The sequence below is a fragment of the Heteronotia binoei genome, chromosome 3, assembly GCF_032191835.1.
Source record: "Heteronotia binoei isolate CCM8104 ecotype False Entrance Well chromosome 3, APGP_CSIRO_Hbin_v1, whole genome shotgun sequence".
NCBI classification, from domain to species: domain Eukaryota; kingdom Metazoa; phylum Chordata; class Lepidosauria; order Squamata; family Gekkonidae; genus Heteronotia; species Heteronotia binoei.
In genome coordinates, this window is record NC_083225.1 from 116,279,996 (window position 1) to 116,303,508 (window position 23,513).

Sequence of the window (23,513 nt, forward strand, 5' to 3'; positions counted from 1 at the left end):
CCGGTCTTCTGGATCAGTTTTGGAGTGCTTCAACATGCTCAGCTTTGAGGAAGTTGACAGAATCCTCTCCACTATACGCCCAACAACTTGTGATCTGGACCCGTGCCCCTCCTGGCTAATTAAAGCTTGCCAGAGGGAGCTTAGATGTCCTATATGGGACATCATAAATAGATCCCTCTCGGAAGGGCTTTTTCCAATGCCTCTTAAAGAGGCCGTGGTCCACCCTCGAAAAAAGCTACATCAGATCTGGCCGAATTGGCACATTATCGACCAGTCTCAAAGTTACCCTTTTGGGGCAAAATTATTGAGAGGGCAGTAGCATTACAGCTACAGAGTTTTCTGGATGATGCTTCCATTCTAGATCCCCACCAGTCCGGCTTTCACCCAGAACATGGGACGGAAACAGTGCTGGTCGCCCTGGTGGATGACTTCCAGTGGCATCTGGATCGAGGCGGCTCAGCGGCACTGATGTTGTTAGATCAACAACATGGTCGACCATTAGCTACTAACCCGCCTCGCCGACGCAGGGATCCAGAGGTTGGCTTTCCTCTTTCCTTGGTCGGGGACAAAGGGTGACGATTGGGGGTGAACTGTCCTGGAGGCACCCACTTAATTGTGGGGTGCCACAGGGGTCGGTGCTCTCCCCGATGTTATTTAACATCTATATGCGCCCTCTTGCCCAGATTGCCCGGAGGTATGGGTTGGATTGTCACCAATATGCTGATGACACCCAACTCTATCTACTGATGAACGGATGGCCTGACTGTGTCCCAGAAAATCTGGACCTGACGTTGCAAGCTGTGCAGGATGGCTGAGGCTGAGTAGGTTGAAGTTGAATCCAGCAAAGACAGAGGTCCTTTGCCTGAGTCGGGGCCATCTGGGAAGGGAAATCCCCCTACCAGCATTTGACGGTGCGCCATTGAAAATGGTGCGCCCGGTCAAGAGCTTGGGGGTGCTGCTGGAACCTGCTCTGTCAATGGAGGTCCAGATAGCAGCCACTGCTATATCCACCTTTTTTCATCTTAGGAAGGCGAGGAAGCTGGTCTCCTTCCTGGAGTGCAGCGACCAATAACAGTGATCCATGCAACGGTCACCTCAAGGTTGGACTACTGTAATATCTTCTACATGTAGCTGCCCCATGCCGAACCCGGAAACTACTGCTAGTGCAGAACGCAGCAGCCGGTCTGTTATTGGGGCTCCCTGGGTAGGAGCACATACAGCCAGGGCTGCAGGAACTGCACTGGCTGTCAATAGTGTACCAGATTTGTTACAAGGTGCTGGTTATTACCTTTAAACTTCTATATGGCCGAGGAACTGCCTACCTTAGGGACTGTCTCTCCCCATATATTCCCCAGAGGGTACTACTATCTGGTTCTCAAAACCTATTGGTAATCCCTGGGCCGAAGGAGGCCAAACTGAAAGTCACCAGAGAAAAGGCCTTCTCGATTACAGCTCCCCACTGGTGGAACCAAATACCAGAAGAGGTGCAAGCCTTGCGGAACCTTGCCCAGTTCCGCAGGGTCTGCAAGACTACCCTCTTCCAGCTGGCTTTTACTTAATGTGGAATCTACTGTACATGGAATACCACCACCATGGAAAAAACTGAAAGTTGCGTAACATCAAGATTTTAGCATCAAAATGAACATAGATGGTTTTAATGTATATGGTTTTAAATGTATGATTTATAATATGTATGTATGATTTATGATGTTTCTTTTAACTGCTGAAGTGTCTTATATTATGTTATTCTATGTGAGCCACCCTGAGCTTGCTTCGGCGGGGAGGGCAGGATGCAAATTAAATATTATTATTATTATTATTATTACACCAAACTGGCTCTCCAGTTGAACCATTCTAATACGAAGAGAAATTTAAGTGAAACAAAATGCCTACAGAAGATGGAGCATACTCAGCTACAGATGTAGGGACAAAGCACTACAAATCAAGATAGAAACTTCTTTTTTGCCAGTAGTAGTAACATCTATATCACCATACAGAAAGATTTATATATCTTCTAGGAATACCATTACTAATGTTAAAAAAAGGGAAAGAAGCACAAAAAAAACAGTCACCACATATTAAGATAAAATTACAGCATTCTTGAACTGAGCATTCACTCCTTATCATATTTGACAAAGGGAGTTTTGACTCTCAAAAGGTCATATCCTGAAAATCTTGTTGGTCTTTAAGGTGCTACTGGATTTGAATTTAGCTGTTCTATTGCAGATCAGCACGGCTGTTATCTGAAGCTATACTTACTATCTTATCTGTGCTTTTACTGTCTAATAGCAGAGATCACATATCAGGGTGGCATGGAGAGAAAAAGGACAAAAAGGACACATTTTCTGTACTGACCTTGGGCAGTGGATGGTATAGGCACTCGGGGTGATTGGGTTGATGACTTTTCCTGTTGTGTTTTTTGAGCCATCTGGGCATCCCATTCTTCTAGCTCTTTTTCAAAGTGCTTGTTGTCTTCTGTTACATAATCCCTTAAATCAGGAGGTAAGGTATCCATCCCAACAAGCATATGACCTGTTTCCTTGTTGAATTCTTCTGCAAGTGCAAAGCATGCATGACTCATTTGTTGAATAATTAACACAGAAGGGAAAACACCATTTAAAACCAAATATGTAGATCTATATCGTGGACCAGTCAACATCTCTAACAAATTAGAACCCCTTGAATCTAACACAACCAGCTAGAATGTAATTTAATAAGTGTCTGTGAACAAAATTACATGATCAGCAGCAATCCAATGCCTGCTGCCAACAAACAAAAAAGGGGGGAGGAGATGAGGAATGAACTTGCAGGGGAGATGCAGCTGCTAGAAAACAGGATTACCTAACCTGTAACTGCTGTTTATCAAGTATCTTCTGTGCAGGCACACAGAGACTGCAAATGAGCACGCATGCCTTCAGTAAGTAATTATAGCTAAGAGCATCCATGGAGTGCTGCCTGTTGAAACAAAATTTGTCCTGCTCACCAGGACCAAGAGTTCCAGCACAGTACCTCTTATGATATTGACAAATGTGCAATGGGGCAGAAGGTAGGATATGTGTACCTGCACAGAAGATACTCAATGAACAACAGTTATAGGTAAGTCAACTCTGCTTTCACCAGTCTTCTCACATGGGAATTTTAGCAACATAACACCAGGGGGCAGGCAATGTTCCTTCTAAGCTGCAGTCTTGTGAGCAAAAATTCTACTTTGTGAGCTACTGGCATTAAAGTTGTGAGCTACTGCATAAATTATTGTGCTCTGGGGTCATTCTTCCTGAACTAAGACAAAAATGTGTGAGCTGTAGGCTAAAAATCTGTGAGCTAGCTCACACTAACTCAGTTTAGAGGGAACACTGGTGGCAGGGCATGTTCACCTATTTAAACAAAGGACCACTTTGCCCTGGCCTACACTAAGTTAGAAGGGCTTCCAGTTCTGGACTGAGGTGAAGGGAAATGTTGCTTTGCTCCATTTTACTTTTAAATTCTTCTGTTTGTATTCTTCTATTTTATTTTTCTATCTTATTTATATACAGTACCTTTTGTCTTTGCTAGTAGCAAATTGAAATAATGCCTCTATTTTTAGCTTGCTAGTTTGCTGCTCAAGCTCTAGCCTGTTTAGGTTTAACTTGTTGACAAGGCTGTGTTTTGCCTGATGAATTTATGTACAAGGCTGAGGAGAAGAGAAACCAGCCTTGATACCCTTTTGTATGTTTACATATCTTTGATAAGATTAGTTAGCTCAATTAAATGCTATTGTATAAAATTGTTATTGTGTATAGTAGTGGGCTTTTAAACTAGGATTATGTTGCACTTTTGAACTTAGTCAGGTGACTTCCATCCAATTGCGTTGGGTTTCAGAAACTGCTAAAAGTCTGTTAAAAATCTTAAACCTTTCCATAGTATGCATTTATGATTTTATATTTTATAATATTTATTATATTTTATATTATATTTTATAATGTGACAACTTAGCTGTGGTGCATGTTATCAATTTCCTCACTTCCAAATCCCACAGGATGATGAGGCTGGTGCGGTCCTTCACTTTTCGTTGCCTGAGGCTTAATATTTTATTTTTTGCCAGGCATGTGCCTGGGCTGGCTAATGGGGAGGCTGACGTTCTTTTTCGCAAACAGATGCAGAGGTTTCGCCAGCTGGCCCTAAATGCAGATCTTCTCCTGACAATAATGCTCCCCGGAATATGGATGATCGGCGGGTCGAGGCCAGCAAAGCAATAAGTCTCGCCATTGCTCCTAGTACCAGAGAATCGTACAACAAAGTTTTGGGAGAAAAGTTGGTTACAAAAGGAGTGCCCCTTCTGGTGGAGCAATTACTCCACTATAGTGTATTTTTAAGGCGCAGAGGGTTAGCAGTACGATCTATTCAGAGCTGGCTATCTGCATTGGCCTTCGCTAGTGCGGCTTTGGGTTTCCAGGAGAATACTGGTGACTTCCGCATTAAGAAAAGGTTTTAAGGTTGGTCTAGAGAAGTTGGGGCCTGCCAGGATTCTCAGCAACCTTTTTCTCCTGCAGTTTTTAGAGGTTTACGATCGGTCTGGGGCCAGGTGTGTGTGTCGGAGTATGAAACGCTGCTCGTTCATGCTATCTCTCTCATGGCATTTTCGGGGCTCTTTGGGTGAGTGAGCGGGTGGCTCAGTCCAAAAGGGACATGTCGGGGAGGGCCTTGATGACCCATGACATTTGTCTGGCTGGCAGATCTGTATATGTTACAGTTCGTCGTTCCAAGACCAATCAGCTGCAATGGGGGGATACTATTAGTTTGGGTTCCTGTTCTGATTTCCAGATCTGTCCTGTAGCGGCTTTAACGCACTACAGTCCCTTGACGAAGGATCAGTTTTGGACTGTGACGTGCAAGGCCCTTGCTATGCTGGGCCTGTGAGGGGTTAAGTTCGGCACCTATTCCTTCTGTATAGGAGAAGCTGGGTAGGTGGCGTTCCTCAGCCTATAAGGGTTCACCCTCTTACACTGCAGTAATCAGCAACATGTTATTAAGGGGCCATGTTATTCATTGTTTCTTCTTTTCTCAGGTAATGTGGTCTGTGGAGAGAGACGACGTGTCCTCATATGCGGACACAGCTTCGTGTTTTGGGCCGCCCATCAGGCCAGGAGGACTTCCACCAGGTCACAGCTGGGGTTCAGCAAGTTGGCCACCACTGAATGGCATGGATGGAGGGGTCTCCATTGGTCGGGCCTGTTGCCCCTCTTGTTTGAAGATGTGCGCATGTTGCCGCCACATGATACATCAGGGTGGTAATGATTTAGGGCTGCTCAAGGGAAAAGCCCTTGTGTTGCAAGCCAAAGATGACTTTAGAGTTATTAAGAGCCATTGGCTGCAGGCTTTGATCATGTGGTCAGCCATGATCCCACGCTAGGTATGGCGTGCGGCTTGGGACCCACAAGCAATTGAGAAAGCTCGCCGCAAAGCCAATTTAGAACTTAAAAGAGCCCTCGAGGGGGGTTTGAGCCACTTTCTTCCTCACCCTGGGATCCAAGCTGATTGCGCGGATATATACAGGAGCAATGGCGTACATCTGTCAGACAAGGGTAATGACGCCTTTTTAGAGGATATGAAACTTGGGCTTCAGGAAGTGTTAGGTGTTTAGTGGACGCGGCTGCCTAAGCAGAGGCTTGGCCTTGTGGTGGTTGGGTTTTGGCCTAAACTTCCGTTATGCAGCTCGGTGAGCACCTGTAGCACCCCAGTTTTGGGTTACGGGGTCTCGCTAAATCATTCCTGGACCGTGCAGGAGGGTTGAGTGATGAAGCGGACTGCATTGGGTTTGTATGGATTGATTCGCCCATTAGCCATGCAGCTGGGGGTTGGAACTGCAGGGCATAACCTTTGCTAGGCTGCCTGGGTACGAGCTGTGTATTTTGGCCAGACCTAAAGGCAGCGTGTCTCTCCCGTCATGTGGCAGGTGAGGGTTATTTCATCCCCTGGCCCTGCTGTGCTTCCTGTTATGTTATAACCCTTGTGTTAATGTAATAAATAAAGAAAGTGGCCCTTTAGTTACCCAAACCCTTGTGTCCGACTCTTCCTTCTGTCTGTGGGGGGCAATACTCTTAATCCTTATATAACATTAAAGGTCCTCATTTTTAACACCACCATCAAGATTCTCCTTTAGGATAGATCATTTTCACCTTATCAAATTTAAGTTCCCTTATACCATGTAATTATTAAACTTTCATTTTAAGTTAAAAATTCATAAATCCCTAAAAGTCGTTTCCTGTTCAATTTAAAAATAAAAATACAGATAAAAATAATAAGAATTCCATCTTTTACAAATATTTCTTTATAATCTCCCATTTTGAATGTCACCATAAAAAACATTTTTAAAAGCAAATGACAATAACCCTTTTAACAAAACCCCTTTTTTGACACTTTAGTATTTACATTTTACTTTATCAAATTTAATTTCTCTTCTGCCACATAATTTTAAAACCTTAATTTTAATGTTAAAAATCATATCTCCATTGAGAAACAAAGTTCCAATTTAGTTTGAGAAATATTAATCCCAAAGTCTCGTACAGATTGGATGGTGCAGTCTTATTGTCTCTTCTTTTTGAAGGCCTTCCAGGTTTTAATCCTGTTAATTCTTGCAATAATCCTGCAGATTTTTATTGAATTGGCAAATTTCTCCCTTGTTTCATAAAAAGAATGTGAACAATATTGAGTTCACTTCTCCATCTTGATGGCTTGTGGTTTATTTTCCTCCTGCAGAAATATGTTTTCCTCTTCGATTTTAGATTTGGGCAGCCCATTCTGAAAATTGTTTCTACCTTTCTCGACTCATAAAACAGATCTTGTACTCCTTGGGAGGTTTGATCCCCACGTATTTTCTAATTTATTACATTTATCAAGAAGTTTTTGTATCTGATCTGTTAAAACATCTGCTAAGAGACCAATTTCCTGCTGTATGGGAAGCATAGCAGCCATAAAATCTTTTTGAGTAATTTCAGCTTCTGCTTAATACATCATCTTCCCCATGGTATAACTCCGATAGCAAAAACAGTTATGACCAGAGAGTCCGGTTTCCGGGTTACGCCATCTTGCCTTCAGGGGTTTCCGCAGATGGTCCTCCTGCGGCACCTTTGAATCAGGCGGTTGGAGGGGTGTCACAGATGTGGCGTCCCCATAGGAAGACCCTGGAGGGATTTTTCTTTGGCATGCGACTTTTGCGGGGAGCTAGGAGTAGAGTGGCAGCTGCTCCTGTGCTTCTTGCATGTCCTTGCATCATGGCTCTGCTGCCATGATAGCTGGCGCAGCAGCAGAAAAAGATTAATGTCCGACTGCTTTCTTTCGCTCTTTTCAGTAAGCTTTTGATGTATCGCCTTTCTATTTCTAGCGTGGCAATTCTACTTGGCAAGTAAGTGAGCTTTCAATACCACTGGCTAATGGGTCGTTTTACATAACAACAAATGACTAGCTCAAAGGAAGAGATAGAGGCTGATTATACGCCTCCTCTTGTGAATGAGGCCTCGAAAAGTCTATTATCAATCTTAAGTATCGGTAATTACTTGAATTGGATTGAATACAAATACTTAAATCGACCCAGATTATAATTGGACGTATGTTAAAGAGACTATTATTTGGCTGCAATATGATCTGAACATGAATGAGATATATTCTAGAGAGATCTGTCCCTGTCGTCTGACTGCAATTGAAATGATAACATTAGAAATCTCATCTGGAGCTGATTTGGAATGACGATTTAACAGGATATTTAAACTACTTCTCAACTTGGATTAAGAGACTGAGATTGCCGACAGAGAAAAATGGCACTGCCAAGCATAATGTCTTATAAAAAAGATATATTATGTAATATTACATCTCTGAAACAGGGTCTTGGTTCATTAATGCAGCTGATTAGAAAGCAAATGGGAGCCTTTATGCTGAAAGCTAGTGAATGTTCAAATCTACAGGAGCTGAGTGCTAAAGAGATTCTGGTGACGTCTGTGGAATTAGAATCGGAAAGTGATCCACTCCGAAACGAGCAAAAGAAAACCAAAATAGATCCTTATGGCGCAGTTACAAAACAAGACCGGAAATCAAGATTGAGTGAAGTCATGCTGAGAGGAAGAAATGGCACTGAATTCTTCTTCCCATTATCGAGAGGGCAGGCCACATTGAGAAGAAAGACGGTGCATCCCGGCCAGCAAATTAAGATGTGGAAATCTTTCAGGAAGAAGGATTCTTGAACTTTTTCCCTCTTGGTGGGAAAAATCCCACCCTGAGCCTGCCTCGGCGGGGAGTGCGGGATACAAATAAAATTTTGTTGTCGTTGTTGGATATGGAACTCTCAATAAGAACTGACATGCAATTTTAAAAGGCAAAGTGTGATGTCTGGGTTACACCAAGTTGGTTTTCTCTGGTGTAATATGGATATAGAAACTAAAGGAATCCAAAAGTTTTTAAATTTTGGGAAGAAGGATTCCTGAATTCTGATTTTCGTTGTGAGTACTTATGAACATATGAAGCTGCCTTATACTGAATCAGACCTTTGGTCCATCAAAGTCAGTATTGTCTTCTCAGACTGGCAGCAGCTCTCCAGGATCTCAAGCTGAGGTTTTTCACACCTATTTGCCTGGACCCTTTTTTGGAGATGCCAGGGATTGAACCTGAAACCTTCTGCTTCCCAAGCAGATGCTCTACCACTGAGCCACCATCTATCCCCTAAACAAATATGGAATTATTAATAACGAATTGATAAAAGACCAAGGGAGATCCTAAGAAAGGAAGGGTGTTGTTAAATTTTTAGTTAACTATACAGTTAATTTGGATCAATGCTAAAGAGTGCAGACAACACATTTATTTTTCCATAGCAGATTTATTCTTAGTATGTTTATTTGGTGAAATTGCTCATATTGATATAAGAGTTGGATTAATTGCTAAAAAGGCAGATAGCACAATTGTTTTGCAATCTGGTAGATTTGTTTCTAATATGCTCCTTTGGAGAAACTGTTTCTACTGAGATAGACAAATTATTATGTTGTATCTTTTTAATTTGTTAAGGATAAATATATAATTTTTACATGCTTATTTTAATAAGAATATTGTTAAACCAACAAATTAGTTTGTGCTTTTAACATGGTTAAGCTAAATAAGACAGCTTTGTGTTGAGATGGCTTTAATTTTTTTTTTAACTTATTTGTGTTCAAGAAGAATTGTTTAGATTTACATTGCTAGTATTAGTTTAGTAAAAAAATTCTATAATGAAAGACTAGGATGGTAAAATATATGGTGAACTTTATACTTGCACGCAGAATGTTCTGGGTATTTTATTTGGAGGTAGAATTATAATTGATATATTTGAACTTTTTCTCTTTCTGTTTTTTCCCACTCTGTAAATGCCCTTTCCCCCCTTTTATGTATCTTTACTCTTGCTCTTTCCCTTTGTAGTTAAAATCAATAAAAATTATAAAAATCAAGACCAAAGATTCCGCACAATTTGGAGGGGGGTTCACAAGAGTGAGCTCCACAATCCCACCACCCCATTGCATCGCACAAAAACCAGGAAGTCTTGAGTAACATCAAAATAAAGTGAAGTCAGGATCTTGTCCCTGGGTTTGTGCTCAGAAGTAGCAATCTTGATTTTGAGCAACTGGAACATGTATGCCATCTAGTCGCTATACATTTTAAGACTTTCCAATGGGGGAATGGAGGAAACCAGTGAAACCAGAGACTGTTCCGAGGGGTGGATTTCTTATCTCTCCCCTTTGTCTTGGCTTTCTTAACTGGAGGTTTGGATGTTGTTTTGATGGTAGGCGTAAGTCTGATTGGATCCACTGTGAGATGTAACGGAGGACTGCTGCGGACCAAGTGGAATGAAGTGGTTGCAATTGGCTTAGCAGTTGTCAAGGAAGATGATGGCTCTAAGGTCTTAAGCACCTTCTCCCAAACTGAAGTTTTTAGCTAAAGGGCTCTATCATCACGAGCCCTGGTGTAAACTTTTGGCACATTTGCAGGCGGTCACATTGTGCTCTTCCCCAAAACAAAATAGGCACAGAACATGGACTATTGAGACAGGAGATCAATAAGGAATATTAATAAAGGGATCAATAAGGCGTGGAATTAATAAAGCATAATAAAGCTTGTTGCATTTCAACTAAATAAAGCTAGTAAGGCTTGCAGTAGAAAAACGGGAACTAGAAGGAATAGGTGCAGAGTGAAGAAAGCAGAAGTAGAAGGTTGCGGTTAGAAAGCTGCAGAAATGTGGTTAGAAAGTAGCAGAAAGGAGAAGTAAATATTTGAAAAGGAGAAGTAAATTTTTGAGCAAAATAACTGTCATAAATAATTGTAAAAGGGGGAAATAAATGAAATCATACAGAAGTTGATTGGTCAAAGGATTGTGCAAGAGGGGTATATAAGACCAGTGTGCCTCTGTGATTTTGCTCAGACTCTCGGGTCTGAAGCCCGTGTACAAGGGCCCATGTGCACGTTAAATAAAGAAAGCTGTTTTCCTGATTCCGTCTCTGCTGCCTCTGTGATTGATCCGGCTGAAATTGGTAACATATAAATAGGGTTTTCCCGCTACACTATCAGTTTGTGGCATTTTAGCTCCACAATGGGAGTACTTTTTAAACGAGGCCCACACACAATTCTTCCCCAATATGTAGGAGAATCTTGAAAGCTCACCTACTCCAATGGCAGTGAAAGAGAAACTGAGGGAGAATGCTACTGCACAGGAACACATGGTCCCAGTGGTTGGAACAAATTTGGTTTCTGAGCACAGTGCCCCCTGAAGGCTCTTATGTGCAACTACCCATTGAAGGCAGTCCCATGTGGGACTGCATAGAAGATCAGTGATGAAGACAGCAGTGTTTAACCCCTTCCAAGCCCACTGCTTTTCACTCGATCATCTTTGTCTTCCCAGCTGATTTCACACAAATTGAGGTGCTGAGATTTGTTTGACTGTTGGGTTGAGATAACAGAATTATAGATCAAAGAGACAGGAATCATGCATTTACCATGTAGTCCTGATGACACTAAATTACACAAGGCAATAATCCTTGTAACCTGGAAGCTGATAAAGCTATGCCAGAGATCAAAACTAGCAGCTCTATCTTTTGCAGGTTTGCTCAAAATTAAATCTCACTGAATCGAAGCATCCATGCAGGGAATTTAAAGATCATGCAGAGTGTAAATACTGGCTCAACTGTAGCATGTACTTAACAATAGAAGGCAGAAATTCCTTTCAAATAAAGTTACAATTTTTATGCACTGCCACATTTTAAATGGATGGAATTATACCTATACTTGGGGAGCAAAATAAAATGCACCTAGAAAATAATGATGCAATTAAATCTAAACTGCACAGCAGTCATGCCTTGCAGCTCTCATAGATCTCAACATACAAAAACTTATTTAGCCTTTTCAGTATACAACATCCTTAATGAAGTTCTTCACATGGAGGTAGCAACGACATCTATTATATAATCAAACATCAGCACAGTATTACCTTGTATTAAAAATGGCTCCTTATCATTGACATACATTAAACAATAAGCACTTGCATTCCGGTAACCACCAAAAGAGTCCCGCTCCAGCTCTTCCCATGTTGACTTTGTAACAGAAATATCATTATACTTCATCCATCTCCTTTGGCAACGATCATAAATATACGCCCAGTAGTGGCCTGCATTTGCCTGGCCTTCATGAACTAATACAGCATGCAAACGATAAGGAACCTAAGCCAATTAAATAAAAGGATGAATAAGTTGTTAGAATTAATAAACAACAGGGTATAACACAGAGATCAGAAGGCTAATTGAGGCACACTAAAATCTCACAGTAATGCTTGTCAGACTTGCTGCTTCATATCAGTTTCTTAAAAAACATTCTCCTTGCTTTAACTAGTCAATAAAAGGCACTAGATTAACAAGCTATTTTGGATTCATGATGCCACTGTGAAGTTTATCAAAATTTAGCACAAATCTCTTGACATCTGTGCATTCAAATAGTCATAATTTCATAGTTCCTCATTTAATTCTGCAAATGATAAATGTTTCTAGACTAAAAAGCTGGTAAGTTGATTAAGTAAGCCTATTATAACAAGTTAAGACAACTGAAACAAAAGCTTTAAAAACTATTGACGTGTGTGTGGGCAAGTGCTCAGAAGCATAGATTATAAATTTTGTAGGAGTGAATTCTGCTACTATGTCCACTGGAAGCAAAATAATTACCGGTAGTTACAAAAGGAAAGGGGATGGGGAATATGAGCATTACAGTACATGAAAGGAACCAGAAACTGTGACTAAACTCTTCCAGTTCTACTGCTGGAAAATATAAAACCAAGAGCACAGGAGCAAGTTTCAATCTTGTGTGTTCTAAGCCATGTGTAGAACTCGCAGTGGTGACTGATGAAGAAAACTGATTTCCAGGTATTAAGTTTGCATAATAAATCTCCTGTAAACAAAGACTCAATGATGGAGGTGGCATATACCGTAATTGTTTTTAAAGGTACATAAATGTTGACAAAACAAAAGCTTGCAAGCTTAAGCACTGCTGCATACTTTTTATGGCTTCTTAAACAATTACATGGTTCACATATGATGACAGACAGACAGGTTGCTTACCTGTAACTGTGGATCTTCGAGTGGTCATCTGTGCATTCACACTCATGGAACAGAGCGCCTGCGCCAATCCCTGAATTGGTACCTAAAAAGCCCGGGATTTTTTCGCGCTCGGCACCAACGGGCATGTGCAGGCATCCCAATGTGCATGCTCACCGGCACCAGAGCGAGGATCCCGCCAGTTCCTTCCTGACCGCTGGAAGCCCCTACTGGAGGGAGACCGTCAGCAGTGGGGAAGGAGGGCGGGTAGTGTGAATGCACAGATGACCACTCAAAGATCCACAGTTACAGGTAAGCAACCTGTCTATCTTCTTCGTGGTCTCTGTGCTTCACACTCATGGGAGATTAGCAAGCAAGACATACCTGGAGGCAGGAAGACGGTCAACCGGAAGAAACAGCTTGCAGCACCGCAGCTCCCAAACGAGTCCTCTGCTGAGCATGCACGTCCAGCGCGTAGTGCTTCATAAAGGCATGCGGAGAGGATCAGGTGGCAGCCTTGCAAACATCCGTCAGGGAAACACCTTTCAGGAATGCCACCGACGTCGCCATCGCTCTTGTAGAGTGTCCACGAATAGGCCCAGGTAATGGCTTCTTTGCCAACAAATAACACAGTTTAATAGTCTCAGTGAGCCATTTCGAAAGCCGCTGAGACGAGATCCTGGAACCTAACTTAGGAGCAGCATGAGAACCAAAAAGCTGCTGGTCCTTACAAAAACTCTTGGAGCGACTTAAACAAAACAATAAAGTACGCTTCACATCTAGAGCATGCAACTTACGTTCCTCATCCGAGGAAGGTGTAGGATGAAAAGTGGTAAACCAAACTCCTAAGTTGAGGTGGAACTGAGAAACCACCTTGGGGAGAAAATAAATATCAGGAGCTAACAACACTCCAGCCTCCTGAAAAACTAGATATGGGTAGTCACAACGCATAACCATGAGCTCCCCTGCACGGCGTGCTGATGTGATGGCTACCAAAAAAGCAGTCTTCCAAGATAGAAGCTGTAATGAACATGTGGCCATCGGCTCAAAAGGACGTCGAGTCAGCCTGTCCAACACTAAAATCAAATCCCACAACTGTGGGGGTGATCTCGATGGAGGATGAAGCCTAAGCAAACCCTTCAAAAACCTCTTAGAATGAGGGTGTGCAAAAACAGAGTGGCCCTCAACAAGTTCATGGAATGCAGAAATTGCTGCCAAATAAACCTTGATGGAAGAAAAAACAAGGCCAGCATCCACCAGAGATAACAAAAACTCAAAAATTATCGACAATCCCACCCTTTGGGGTGAAATTGAGGGATCAACTAAGAACTGCAGAAACCTCCGCCACTTCCTATCATAGGAAGCACGGGTAGAAAGTTTCCTGCTGTTCAAGAAAACATGTTGGACTCTGCTAGAGAACCCACAGGGTCGATGAACCATGCTGTCAGCTTCAGGTGGGGCACGTTGTGATGGAGTACATGACCGTCCTGAGCTGACAAAAGGTCCAGTTCCGCCGGAAATTGGTAGAAGACCCCCCTTGTCAATTGGAGCAGGATCGGGAACCAGTTCTGGCGAGGCCACCAGGGAGTCACCAGGATACAGCATTGTCTCTCTCTTGCGATCTTGTTAACCACCCTCGTCGGTAGTGGCAGAGGTGGGAACAGATATAGGAACCGACCTTCCCACGGGAACAGCAGACCGTCTCCCAACGACTCTGGATCTGAGCCCCCTCTGGAGCTAAACAGAGGATACTTCCGGTTTTCAGCTGTGGCAAAGACATCCACCTGAGGATACCCCCAGAGCTGAAACACGGATTGAAGGAAGCGCCACTGTAACTCCCACTCGTGCGGGGAAGCTGCACCCCTGCTGAGGGAGTCTGCTTGCAAGTTGAGGACCCCTGGGAGATGCGCTGCCTTCACAAAGATGTTGTGGTCCAGGCACTCCGACCACAGATCCAGCGCCAGCACACAAAGCCATCGAGAGACTGTCCCTCCCTGTCTGTTGATGTAACACAGGGCAGTCTGTTAGCAGAGCAACAATCTCCCCTGCCACCATGGGGTGGAAAGATCGAAGAGCAAAGTGAACTGCTAGCAGTTCCAAGTAATTTATGTGGCAGTGAGTCAATTTCAAAGGCCAAGGACCCCCCACAAACAGATCGTCCATGTGGGCCCCCCAACCCCATAAAGACCCATCTGTTGTGATAGTCACAGTAGGTGCAGGTAGATGGAAGGGAGCTCCCTGACCAATGTTGTCCTTTGACTTCCACCACTGCAGCGTCTGAAGTGTCACAGGTGGAATTACAAACCTCTTTCGAGGTGAGTCCCTTAACGGGCGAAACTGACGAAGAAACCAAAGCTGTAGGCCTCTCATCCTAAGCTTCGCAAAGAGCAGCACACTTGTAGTCGCCGCCATCAGCCCCAGCATCCACTGCAGCTGCTGCACCATGACCCACTTTCGACTCTGCAGAAATTTGACAAGGTTGATAATGTCCATCACTCTCTGCTGAAGCAGAAACGCGCGATGAAGGTTTGTATCCAGAAAAGCCTCTATGAACAGAACTGTCCTTGATGGAGTAAGGTGTGATTTCTCCAAACTGACCTGCAAACCCAAGGCGTCGAGAAGACAAAGTGATGGCAATGTGGGATGACAAACTCTCTTTCGACTCCGCCACAAGCAGCCAGTCATCGATGTATGGAAAGACGACTATCCCTTGAAGCTGGAGATGGGCAGCCACAACGCTCATCATCTTTGTGAACACCCGAGGTGCAGTGGACAGACCGAACGGAAGAGCCTTGAACTGGAAATGCTGAGAACCTACTGCAAACCGAAGGAAACGTCTGAACGCAGGATGGATGCTGATGTGGAAGAATGCATCCTTGAGGTCCAGCATTGCTATCCAATCCCCTTGGTTGATGAGGGGCAGAATTCTTTGCAGAGTGGACATTCTGAACTTCTGGTACGAAATAAATTTGTTCAGATTCCAAAGATCCATGATCGGTCTTAGACCCCCATCCTGCTTGGGAACCAGGAAGTAATGAGAGTAGAAGCCTCCCATCCTGGCCTCCTTCGGGATCCTCTTTATGGCTTGTTTCTTTAAGAGGTTACGCACCTCCACCAGCAGAGGTGGGGAAAGGGGAGTGATAATTACCACAGATTGGTTCAGAATCTGAGCAAAATCTATTTTGTAGCCTTCCGCTACGATGGAAAGCACCCACCTGTCCGCAGTGATGGACTCCCAGGCCGGCGGATAGATGAAGTGGAAGAGGGGACGGTGACGCGTGCTGCCAGAAAGTCAAAGGCCCTGCTTTTGAGGGTGAGTGCCCTTGGACTTGCCGGTGGTCTGTGCTGAAGCATAACGGTTTCTGTTGTTCCCCCTGTATAGAGACCTACTCTCAGGTTGAGCAGAGCGAGGTCGCTACTGCTGTTCCGGGAAGAACTTTTGGTACGGCTTCTTTGCCCAAGGCTTGTGCCACTGTTTCTGTCTTGCAGCTCTGGAAGATGCTGGTACGCCCAGGTTCCTGGAAGTTTTTATACTTTTATCCATTTCCTGGAGGGCATTGTCAGTGGTAGAGCTGAACAGGCCTTCGCCCTTGAAGGGCAGATCTTCAACGAAGGCCCTGGTGTCCTGCTGGAGAGCCGTGGATCTGAGCCAGGAGTGGCGGCGGAGGCAGATGGCAGAAGTGATGCTCCTTGCTGAGACGTTGACCATGTGCTTTGCTGCAGCCAGTTGTTGTTTGGCTACAGCAAAGCCTTCCTTCTGCAACTTCTTTGCAGCCGACCTCTTCTCCTCACTCAGGGAAGACAGGAGGGGGTTAGTTGTTCCCATACTGAGTATTGGTATCTAGCCATGCACACAGCATAGTTAGATACCTTTACTCCCAGCGCCCCAGCAGAGTAGAACTTCCTCCCGACGTTATCCATTTTCTTTCCCTCCTTGTCTGGTGGAGAGGAGTGCGTCTTGCGGGCCTTCGACGAGGAGGAAACGACCACCAAATTTGGCTTTGGGTGTGTAAAGAGGAACTCAGCCCCGGATTCTTGGACACGGTACATATGGTTCTCGATGACACGGGTGTAGAAGCAGGCTTCGCCCAGGGGTCCTTCACCGCCTGTAGGATGACCTTTGTCACCGGCAGGGCAACCGCTGTAGACATTTCCCGCTGCATGATGTCGAACACATTATCGTCTACAACGGGTTGCGGCTGTGTCCCTGGAAGTGAGAGGGAGAGTGCCATCCTCTAAACCAGGTCCCCGTATGACTTCAGATCCTCCGATGGTGAGATGGGAAGATCCTCAGCCATATGAGACACTGGTGAAGGTTCCAAAGCCCGGTCCAGATCGTTGGTACTGACCTCGGAGTCCGATGATGACTCTCTGCGTAGAGAATGTTCTGAGAGCACCGGAGTTGACTCTCTGACGGGCGACCGGATTGACACCAACGACCGAGGTTGGACTTCCTCCACCCCCACGCCGCATCTGTCAGGCGGGACAGAGATCGATGCCGAAGGACGCTGTCTAGAGTGTTGAAACAGCCTGGACATATGGAATGCCTCGGACTGCTGGTCCCAGTCTGCGAACTCGCAAGGAGGGTACCATTGCTACAGTGGGTAGGGATAAGCATAAGGAGGCCATTGGTGCTGCTCCCATGGTGGAAACGATGGGAAGTGATGAGCTACTGTAGTCGGTTCCAGCTCTCACTTGATCCATCGGTGCCAAAGGCTCCATCGGCGCCGACACCTCCACCTCCGAGACCAAGTCGCTCTCACTGCGACGCCTGGACGCTGAGTCAGGTTGATCTCTTGCTCCAATGCTGATAGGCACAGCTGCGAAGCACTGCCTCTCAACACCAAAGGGCTACGACGCGGGGACGCCAAGATCTTCTCGGTGGAGCTGTCGATGTTGAAACGTCATGCGAAGGGGTGCGAGATGGTCTCTTCTTCCGCTTCTTCTTCGATTTCACCTTCTTCAGCGCGGATGATCGTGACCCTAAGTCATCCAGATGCCTCTTCGCCGGGGTGTCCACTGACCCTTCAGAAGGCCATTTCGTGGAATGCCCGCACTCGACCGGCAAAGTCTCAGCCGATGTGACCATCGAGGCCATGGCCTCACCCATCGATACCAACGGGCCCTACGCCATCTTTTGAGGACGAAGTGCCGACTCGACCAAAGCCACCAAAAGCCTCGCCGCTTGATTCTTACAAGTTTGCTTGGAGAAACTCAGACAGTGTGCGCAAGAATCGACATGATGTCCCTTGTCCAGACAGAGGAGACAGAGGGAATGGCCGTTGGGGGGGGGGGCAATCTTCTTCCCACAGGAGCGGCACCTCTTAAAAAAAAAAACGTCTTTCCATAGACGTCCAGGAAGAAACCCCACCCAGGAAAGTCTCTGAGGGGGAAAACATGGGGGGAAACCGAGCCCCAAAGGGCAAGTCCAACAAACTTTTTTTTTAAACAATACCAACTATCTAACAACTAACTAACTAACTACACTAAGAAAAATAACAAACGGGCTATATACAACAGGAAAAAACAATCTAAGATTACTTTAGCAACCTGGGACACAAAAGAAGATCCCCTCAGCGCAGCAGTCAGAAAGGAACTGGCGGGATCCTTGCTCTGGCACCGGCGAGCATGCGCATTGGGATGCTTGAGCAAGCCCATTGGTGCCGAGCGCGAAAAAATCCAGGGCTTTTTAGGTACCGATTCGGGGATTGGTGCAGGCGCTCTATCCCATGAGTGTGAAGCACAGAGACCACGAAGAAGATCATGCTAACTCTTTCTTTCTCCCTCTGTGCAAAGTTTGGTATCAGAAGACTTCTGCTTTTGTGGATAGCCATCATTTGCAATTATGTCCAAGTCACAAACTTTAATTTGTTAGATACTCCGAAACACAGATTCTGATTTGAATACAGATGTGCAGGCAGAAAAATCATAATTCGTAGTTCATATGCAACCCATTCATAATGCCTTCCTACAAAGGGAAAACTTTTTAATTACTGAACTACAGTTAAAAGGGAGCATGAACTGAGTATACTCCACCAGCTGGTTCCAAATACATCAGCTGTATTTGATTTCCAAAAAACTATATTATTATTCACCATGGACTGTTGGTATGTGTTAACTACACTAGTAAAATGGATCACTACCAAATTAGTATATATGGGAAAAGTACCTACCTGCACCATTGATTTGTCAGAGTACATTAGTTCAATTGTTCGCTGTATTCGAGATATGCTTTCTTGCAAATCTGCAGTGACAAGAAAACAAAGTCACTTTCTACATCATACACCATGCACCATTCAAATTTTCAATATTACTTCCACTAATAGATAATTTAAATGCTGCAAAGTGAATATCACCTTCTCTTACTCAACTGCCATACAAATACAACAGGCATACAATTAGCACAAGCTCATGAAACGATTCCTTCCCTTTCCAACAGTACGGAACAGCAGCTGCACATAGATAGAGCACAGAAACTGACGACCAGCCAGTTTTAGTCTAAAGGTGGGACACTGCTATTTTCAGTTGTCTATGAATAATACCAGGGGTTTTTTTTAAAGTAGCAATTACTGAAGCTATCAACAACCACATCCCACAAATGTTGGCTGCACTCAGTCACATTTTGTATTTCCCACTTATAGCCTGCCCTTAGAGTGGGATGATTCTAGCAAGACTGTTCTCCAAAGTCAGTACAATACAGACAGCCCAACCCTTCTGGGATCCAAGTGTGATAGCTCTTCTTCAATTAAATAAATGTACTTTGCTAGTACCTCTAGTGTCATTTTCTACTTCTGTCCTCCAACGGTGTAAACAGCCTTCTAGTACTGAAAGTTCTTCTTCTGTTATATGTCTCGGTGCTGGATGCATTGGTAGATCTGGAGGAATTCGGGATTGTGTGAATGGCTTGTGTATTACAGATCGTTGTGCGGGAGATGTGCTTTGTGTATCTGCAGAAGGCCCCTGTTCTGTTGTGCTATATTTGTAAAAAAAAGAAAAGAAAAAAGACATATTTAACATTAAGCAAACTAAACCAGTTTTGTTAAGATACTCCAGACTGCCTTTTGATACTACTATCTTAGTTGTTACCATGCAAATATGTCACCGTCTCAATATTAGGTATGCTTTTGATTCTTTTAAAATGTTCTAGTTAGTCAGCATTAGTTATTCCTTTAGAAAATTCATATGCCACCTCTCCACTTACCTATATAGAGCTGCAATGGATTTTGTATCAGAAGGGATTTCCCCTTTCCCACTTCAACCCCCTGAGTTCCCTTGGGAACCACACCAGATGTGAGCTGTAGCTGGACAAAAGGACAGCCCCTAGGTCATGTAAGCAGAGGTGCTGTCTGTTCATAAAAAGAGGGCTTGACTTTAACTCAATTAAACAATAATATATAACTGCATCTTAACACACATTTTAAAAAACAGCAACTAGCTATATGAGAGTCAAGATCCAGAAATGAACCCCAACTTTCATACAGAGTGAGGGGAAAACACGGTAATAATAATAATAATAATAATAATAATTTTTTATTTCTATCCCGCCCTCCCCGCCGGAGCAGGCTCAGGGCGGCTCACAACATAAAATACACATTACATCCATTATACTTATAAAAACATAGTTAAAACAGTTATAAATTATTAAAATTAACATGACAATATGGCGTTATAAACATTAGATTTTTAGTGGAATTCAGAAAATAAAAGCATTTCCAGCAGCATACCTAGCTTTATCACTAGTTTTGTCACTAGTTGAAGGCCATCTTGAAAAGGTGGGTCTTACAGGCCCTACGAAATCGATCTAAACATCTTAGGGCCCTCACCTCCTCAGGGAGTTGATTCCACAGTAGTGGAGCGGTGACAGAGAAGGCCCGATCCCGGGTGGCCTTCAGTCTGGCCTCCCTTGGCCCAGGGACATTCAACTGGTTTTTCCCAGATGACCTCAGTGCCCTCTGGGGCTCATATGGGGAGAGACGGTCCCTCAGGTAGGTAGGTCCTCGGCCATATAGGGCTTTAAAGGTGATAACCAGCACTTTGTAGCGAACTCGGTATGCCACTGGCAGCCAGTGCAGCCCAAGCAGCCCCGGCTGTATGTGCTCCCACCTTGGGAGCCCCAGAAACAGCCTAGCCGCCGCATTCTGCACCAGCTGCAGCCGCCGAGTTCGGCACAAGGGCAGCCCCATGTAGAGGGCGTTGCAGTAGTCCAGTCTCGAGGTGACCGTAGCATGGATCACCATTGCTAGGTCACGGCGCTCCAGGAAGGGGGCCAACTGCTTCGCCCGTCGAAGATGAAAGAACGCAGACTTGGCAGCGGCCGCTATCTGTGCCTCCATTGATAATGAAGGCTCCAGAAGAACCCCCAGGCTCTTGACCTTATGTGCTGCTTTAAGCTGCACACCGTCAAGGACCGGCAAGGGGATTTCCCTTCCCAGGGCACCGCGACCCAAGCAAAGTACTTCTGTCTTCGTTGGATTCAACTTCAGCCCGCTCAGTCTGAGCCAACCTGCCACGGCTTGCAATGCTAAGTCCAGGCTTTCTGGGACAGAGCCAGGCCGGCCGTCCATTAGTAGATAGAGCTGGGTGTCATCAGCGTATTGATGGCACCCAAGCCCAAACCTCCGGGCAATCTAGGCAAGGGGGCGCATATAGATGTTAAATAGCATCGGGGAGAGAACTGCCCCTTGTGGCACCCCACATACTAGTGGGTGCCTCCGGGACCGCTCCCCCCCAATGGCCACCCTTTGCCCCCGTCCTTCGAGGAAGGAGGAAAGCCACTGTAAGGCCAATCCCCCAATCCCCGCGTTGGCGAGCCGGCAGGCCAGTAGCTGATGATCGACCGTATCAAATGCGGCCGACAGGTCCAACAATATCAGCACCGCCACGCCGCCTCGATCCAGATGCCGCTGGAGGTCATCCACCAAGGCGACCAGCACTGTCTCCGTCCCATAACCCGGACGGAAGACGGACTGGTGAGGGTCTAAGGCGGAAGTGTCATCCAAAAAACTCTGCAACTGTAACGCCACTGCCCTCTCTATAACCTTACCTAAAAATGGTAGGTTCGAGACCGGTCGATAATTTGCCAATTCGGCCGGATCTGCTGTACTCTTTTTTAGGAGAGGGCGGACCATGGCCTCTTTCAAAGATGTTGGAAATTGCCCTTCCAAGAGGGATCTATTTATGATATCCCGTATAGGATATCTAAGCTCCCTCTGGCAGGATTTGATTAGCCAGGAGGGGCATGGGTCAAGGTCGCAAGTTGTAGGGCGTACAGTTGAGAGAACTTCGTCGACTTCCCCAAGACTAAGCGTGTCGAAGTGATCCAAGATAACATCAGAAGACAGGCACGGAGTCCCGGGTTCATCTACTGCATTCAATGTGGCAGGAAAGTCCTGGCGAAGCGACGAGATTTTATCTGCAAAAAATTTCGCAAAAGCCTCACAGCCTATTTCCAATTCTCTCATGTTTGGTCTGCCTTGGGGCAGAGTGGTCAAATTTTCAATTATCTTAAATAATTGTGCTGGGCGCGAATTTGCAGATGCAATCCTAGCCGCAAAGTAATCCTTCTTTGCGGCTTTGACTGCCATCTCATAAGACTTCATAAACGTTCTATAGGATGTTCTCATCGCTTCGTCACGAGTATGCCGCCACCGCCTCTCTAGTCGTCTGAGTCCCTGTTTCAGTTGGCGTAGCTCCGAGGTATACCAAGGAGCCAGCCTACTTCGAGGGCGCAGAGGACGCCGGGGTGCAATTTCGTTGATGGCCCTGGATAACCTGTCATGCCAGGTATCTACCAGGTCATCAAGGGAATTGCTAGGGGGCCAGGGGTCCCGCAGAGCCCTCTGGAACCGCTCAGGGTCCATCTGACTCTGCGGGCGAGCCAAAATAGGCTCGCCGCCTGTACAGGGTTGAGGAGGCGCACCCATATGAGCCTTGAGGGCTAGGTGGTCCGACCATGGCACCGCCTCTACTGCGATACCGTGAACCAAAATCCCGGACGCAAAGATCAAGTCTAACCTGTGTCCGGCCTGATGCGTGGGGGTGGTAACAAATTGGGAGAGTCCTAGTGTCGCCATGGAAGACACTAGGTCCAGCGCCTGATTGGAGGCTGCGTCGTCTGCATGGACATTGAAGTCACCCAAGACCATAAGCCTTGGGAACTCCAACGCCCAGCCCGTCACCGCCTCCATCAGGGCCGGTAAGGCGCTGGCTGGTGCGTTAGGCGGACGGTACACCAGCCAGATCGCCAACCCCTCCCCCACTTCCCATGCCAAACCAGCACACTCCAAGCCATCGATCGTTGGGGCCGGGAGAGCCCTGAAGGCGTAATCCTCCCGTATGAATAGCGCCACCCCTCCCCCCCGGCCAGTTGTCCGTGATAGGTGAAAGAACGAGTAGCCCGGGGCGCCATCTGGGAGAGAGCCACCGTCTCTCCATCCCGCACCCAGGTCTCGGTCACGCAAGCCAGGTCCATATCCTGCTTAAGCAGGTAATCCCTAAGGATTGAGGTCTTATTATTTATGGACCTGGCGTTACATAACACCAATGACGGAGACTGGCTTTCCCTCTTGGGAAAGCTGGAAGATTTTTTTTTATTTATTTATGTGAATTTATAGTCTGCCCTTTCCCATAATGGGCTCAGGGCAGATTACAACACAATAGGGTAGTTAAAATCCAAAAATAAGACAGTTAAAAAGTTAAAACAATTAGAAACATTAAATAAAAATTAAATACGGCAGCATGGGTCTCTCTCTCTCGGCTTGACTTCGCGAACCAAGATTTAAGAAAGGTGCAGTAGTCCATGTCTGCTGCAGGCTCGCTGGTGGCTGACAAGACCAATGCAGGACAGGCAGGTCCGGCCACAGTAGCTGTAGGGAAAAGTCTGATTTGGGGTTGGTGCTGTAGCAGTACGATTCTTCCTCAATCTACTTTTGTCCTCAAGACCAGCTA

The 23,513-nt window shown here is 45.3% G+C and overlaps 1 protein-coding gene across 1 annotated transcript in view; it reads right to left on the bottom strand.

The window, feature by feature from the left end:
* The window catches only part of USP25 (ubiquitin specific peptidase 25), a 217,761-nt gene that overhangs the window by 49,742 nt on the left and 144,506 nt on the right, over positions 1-23,513 (bottom strand). The window contains exons 15-18 of the mRNA XM_060234402.1: positions 19,337-19,539; positions 18,740-18,810; positions 11,474-11,702; positions 2,356-2,553 (exon numbers count right to left, since the gene is read on the bottom strand). Coding sequence (XP_060090385.1) covers positions 2,356-2,553; positions 11,474-11,702; positions 18,740-18,810; positions 19,337-19,539 — 701 coding nt within the window. The remainder of the gene's footprint in view (positions 1-2,355; positions 2,554-11,473; positions 11,703-18,739; positions 18,811-19,336; positions 19,540-23,513) is intronic.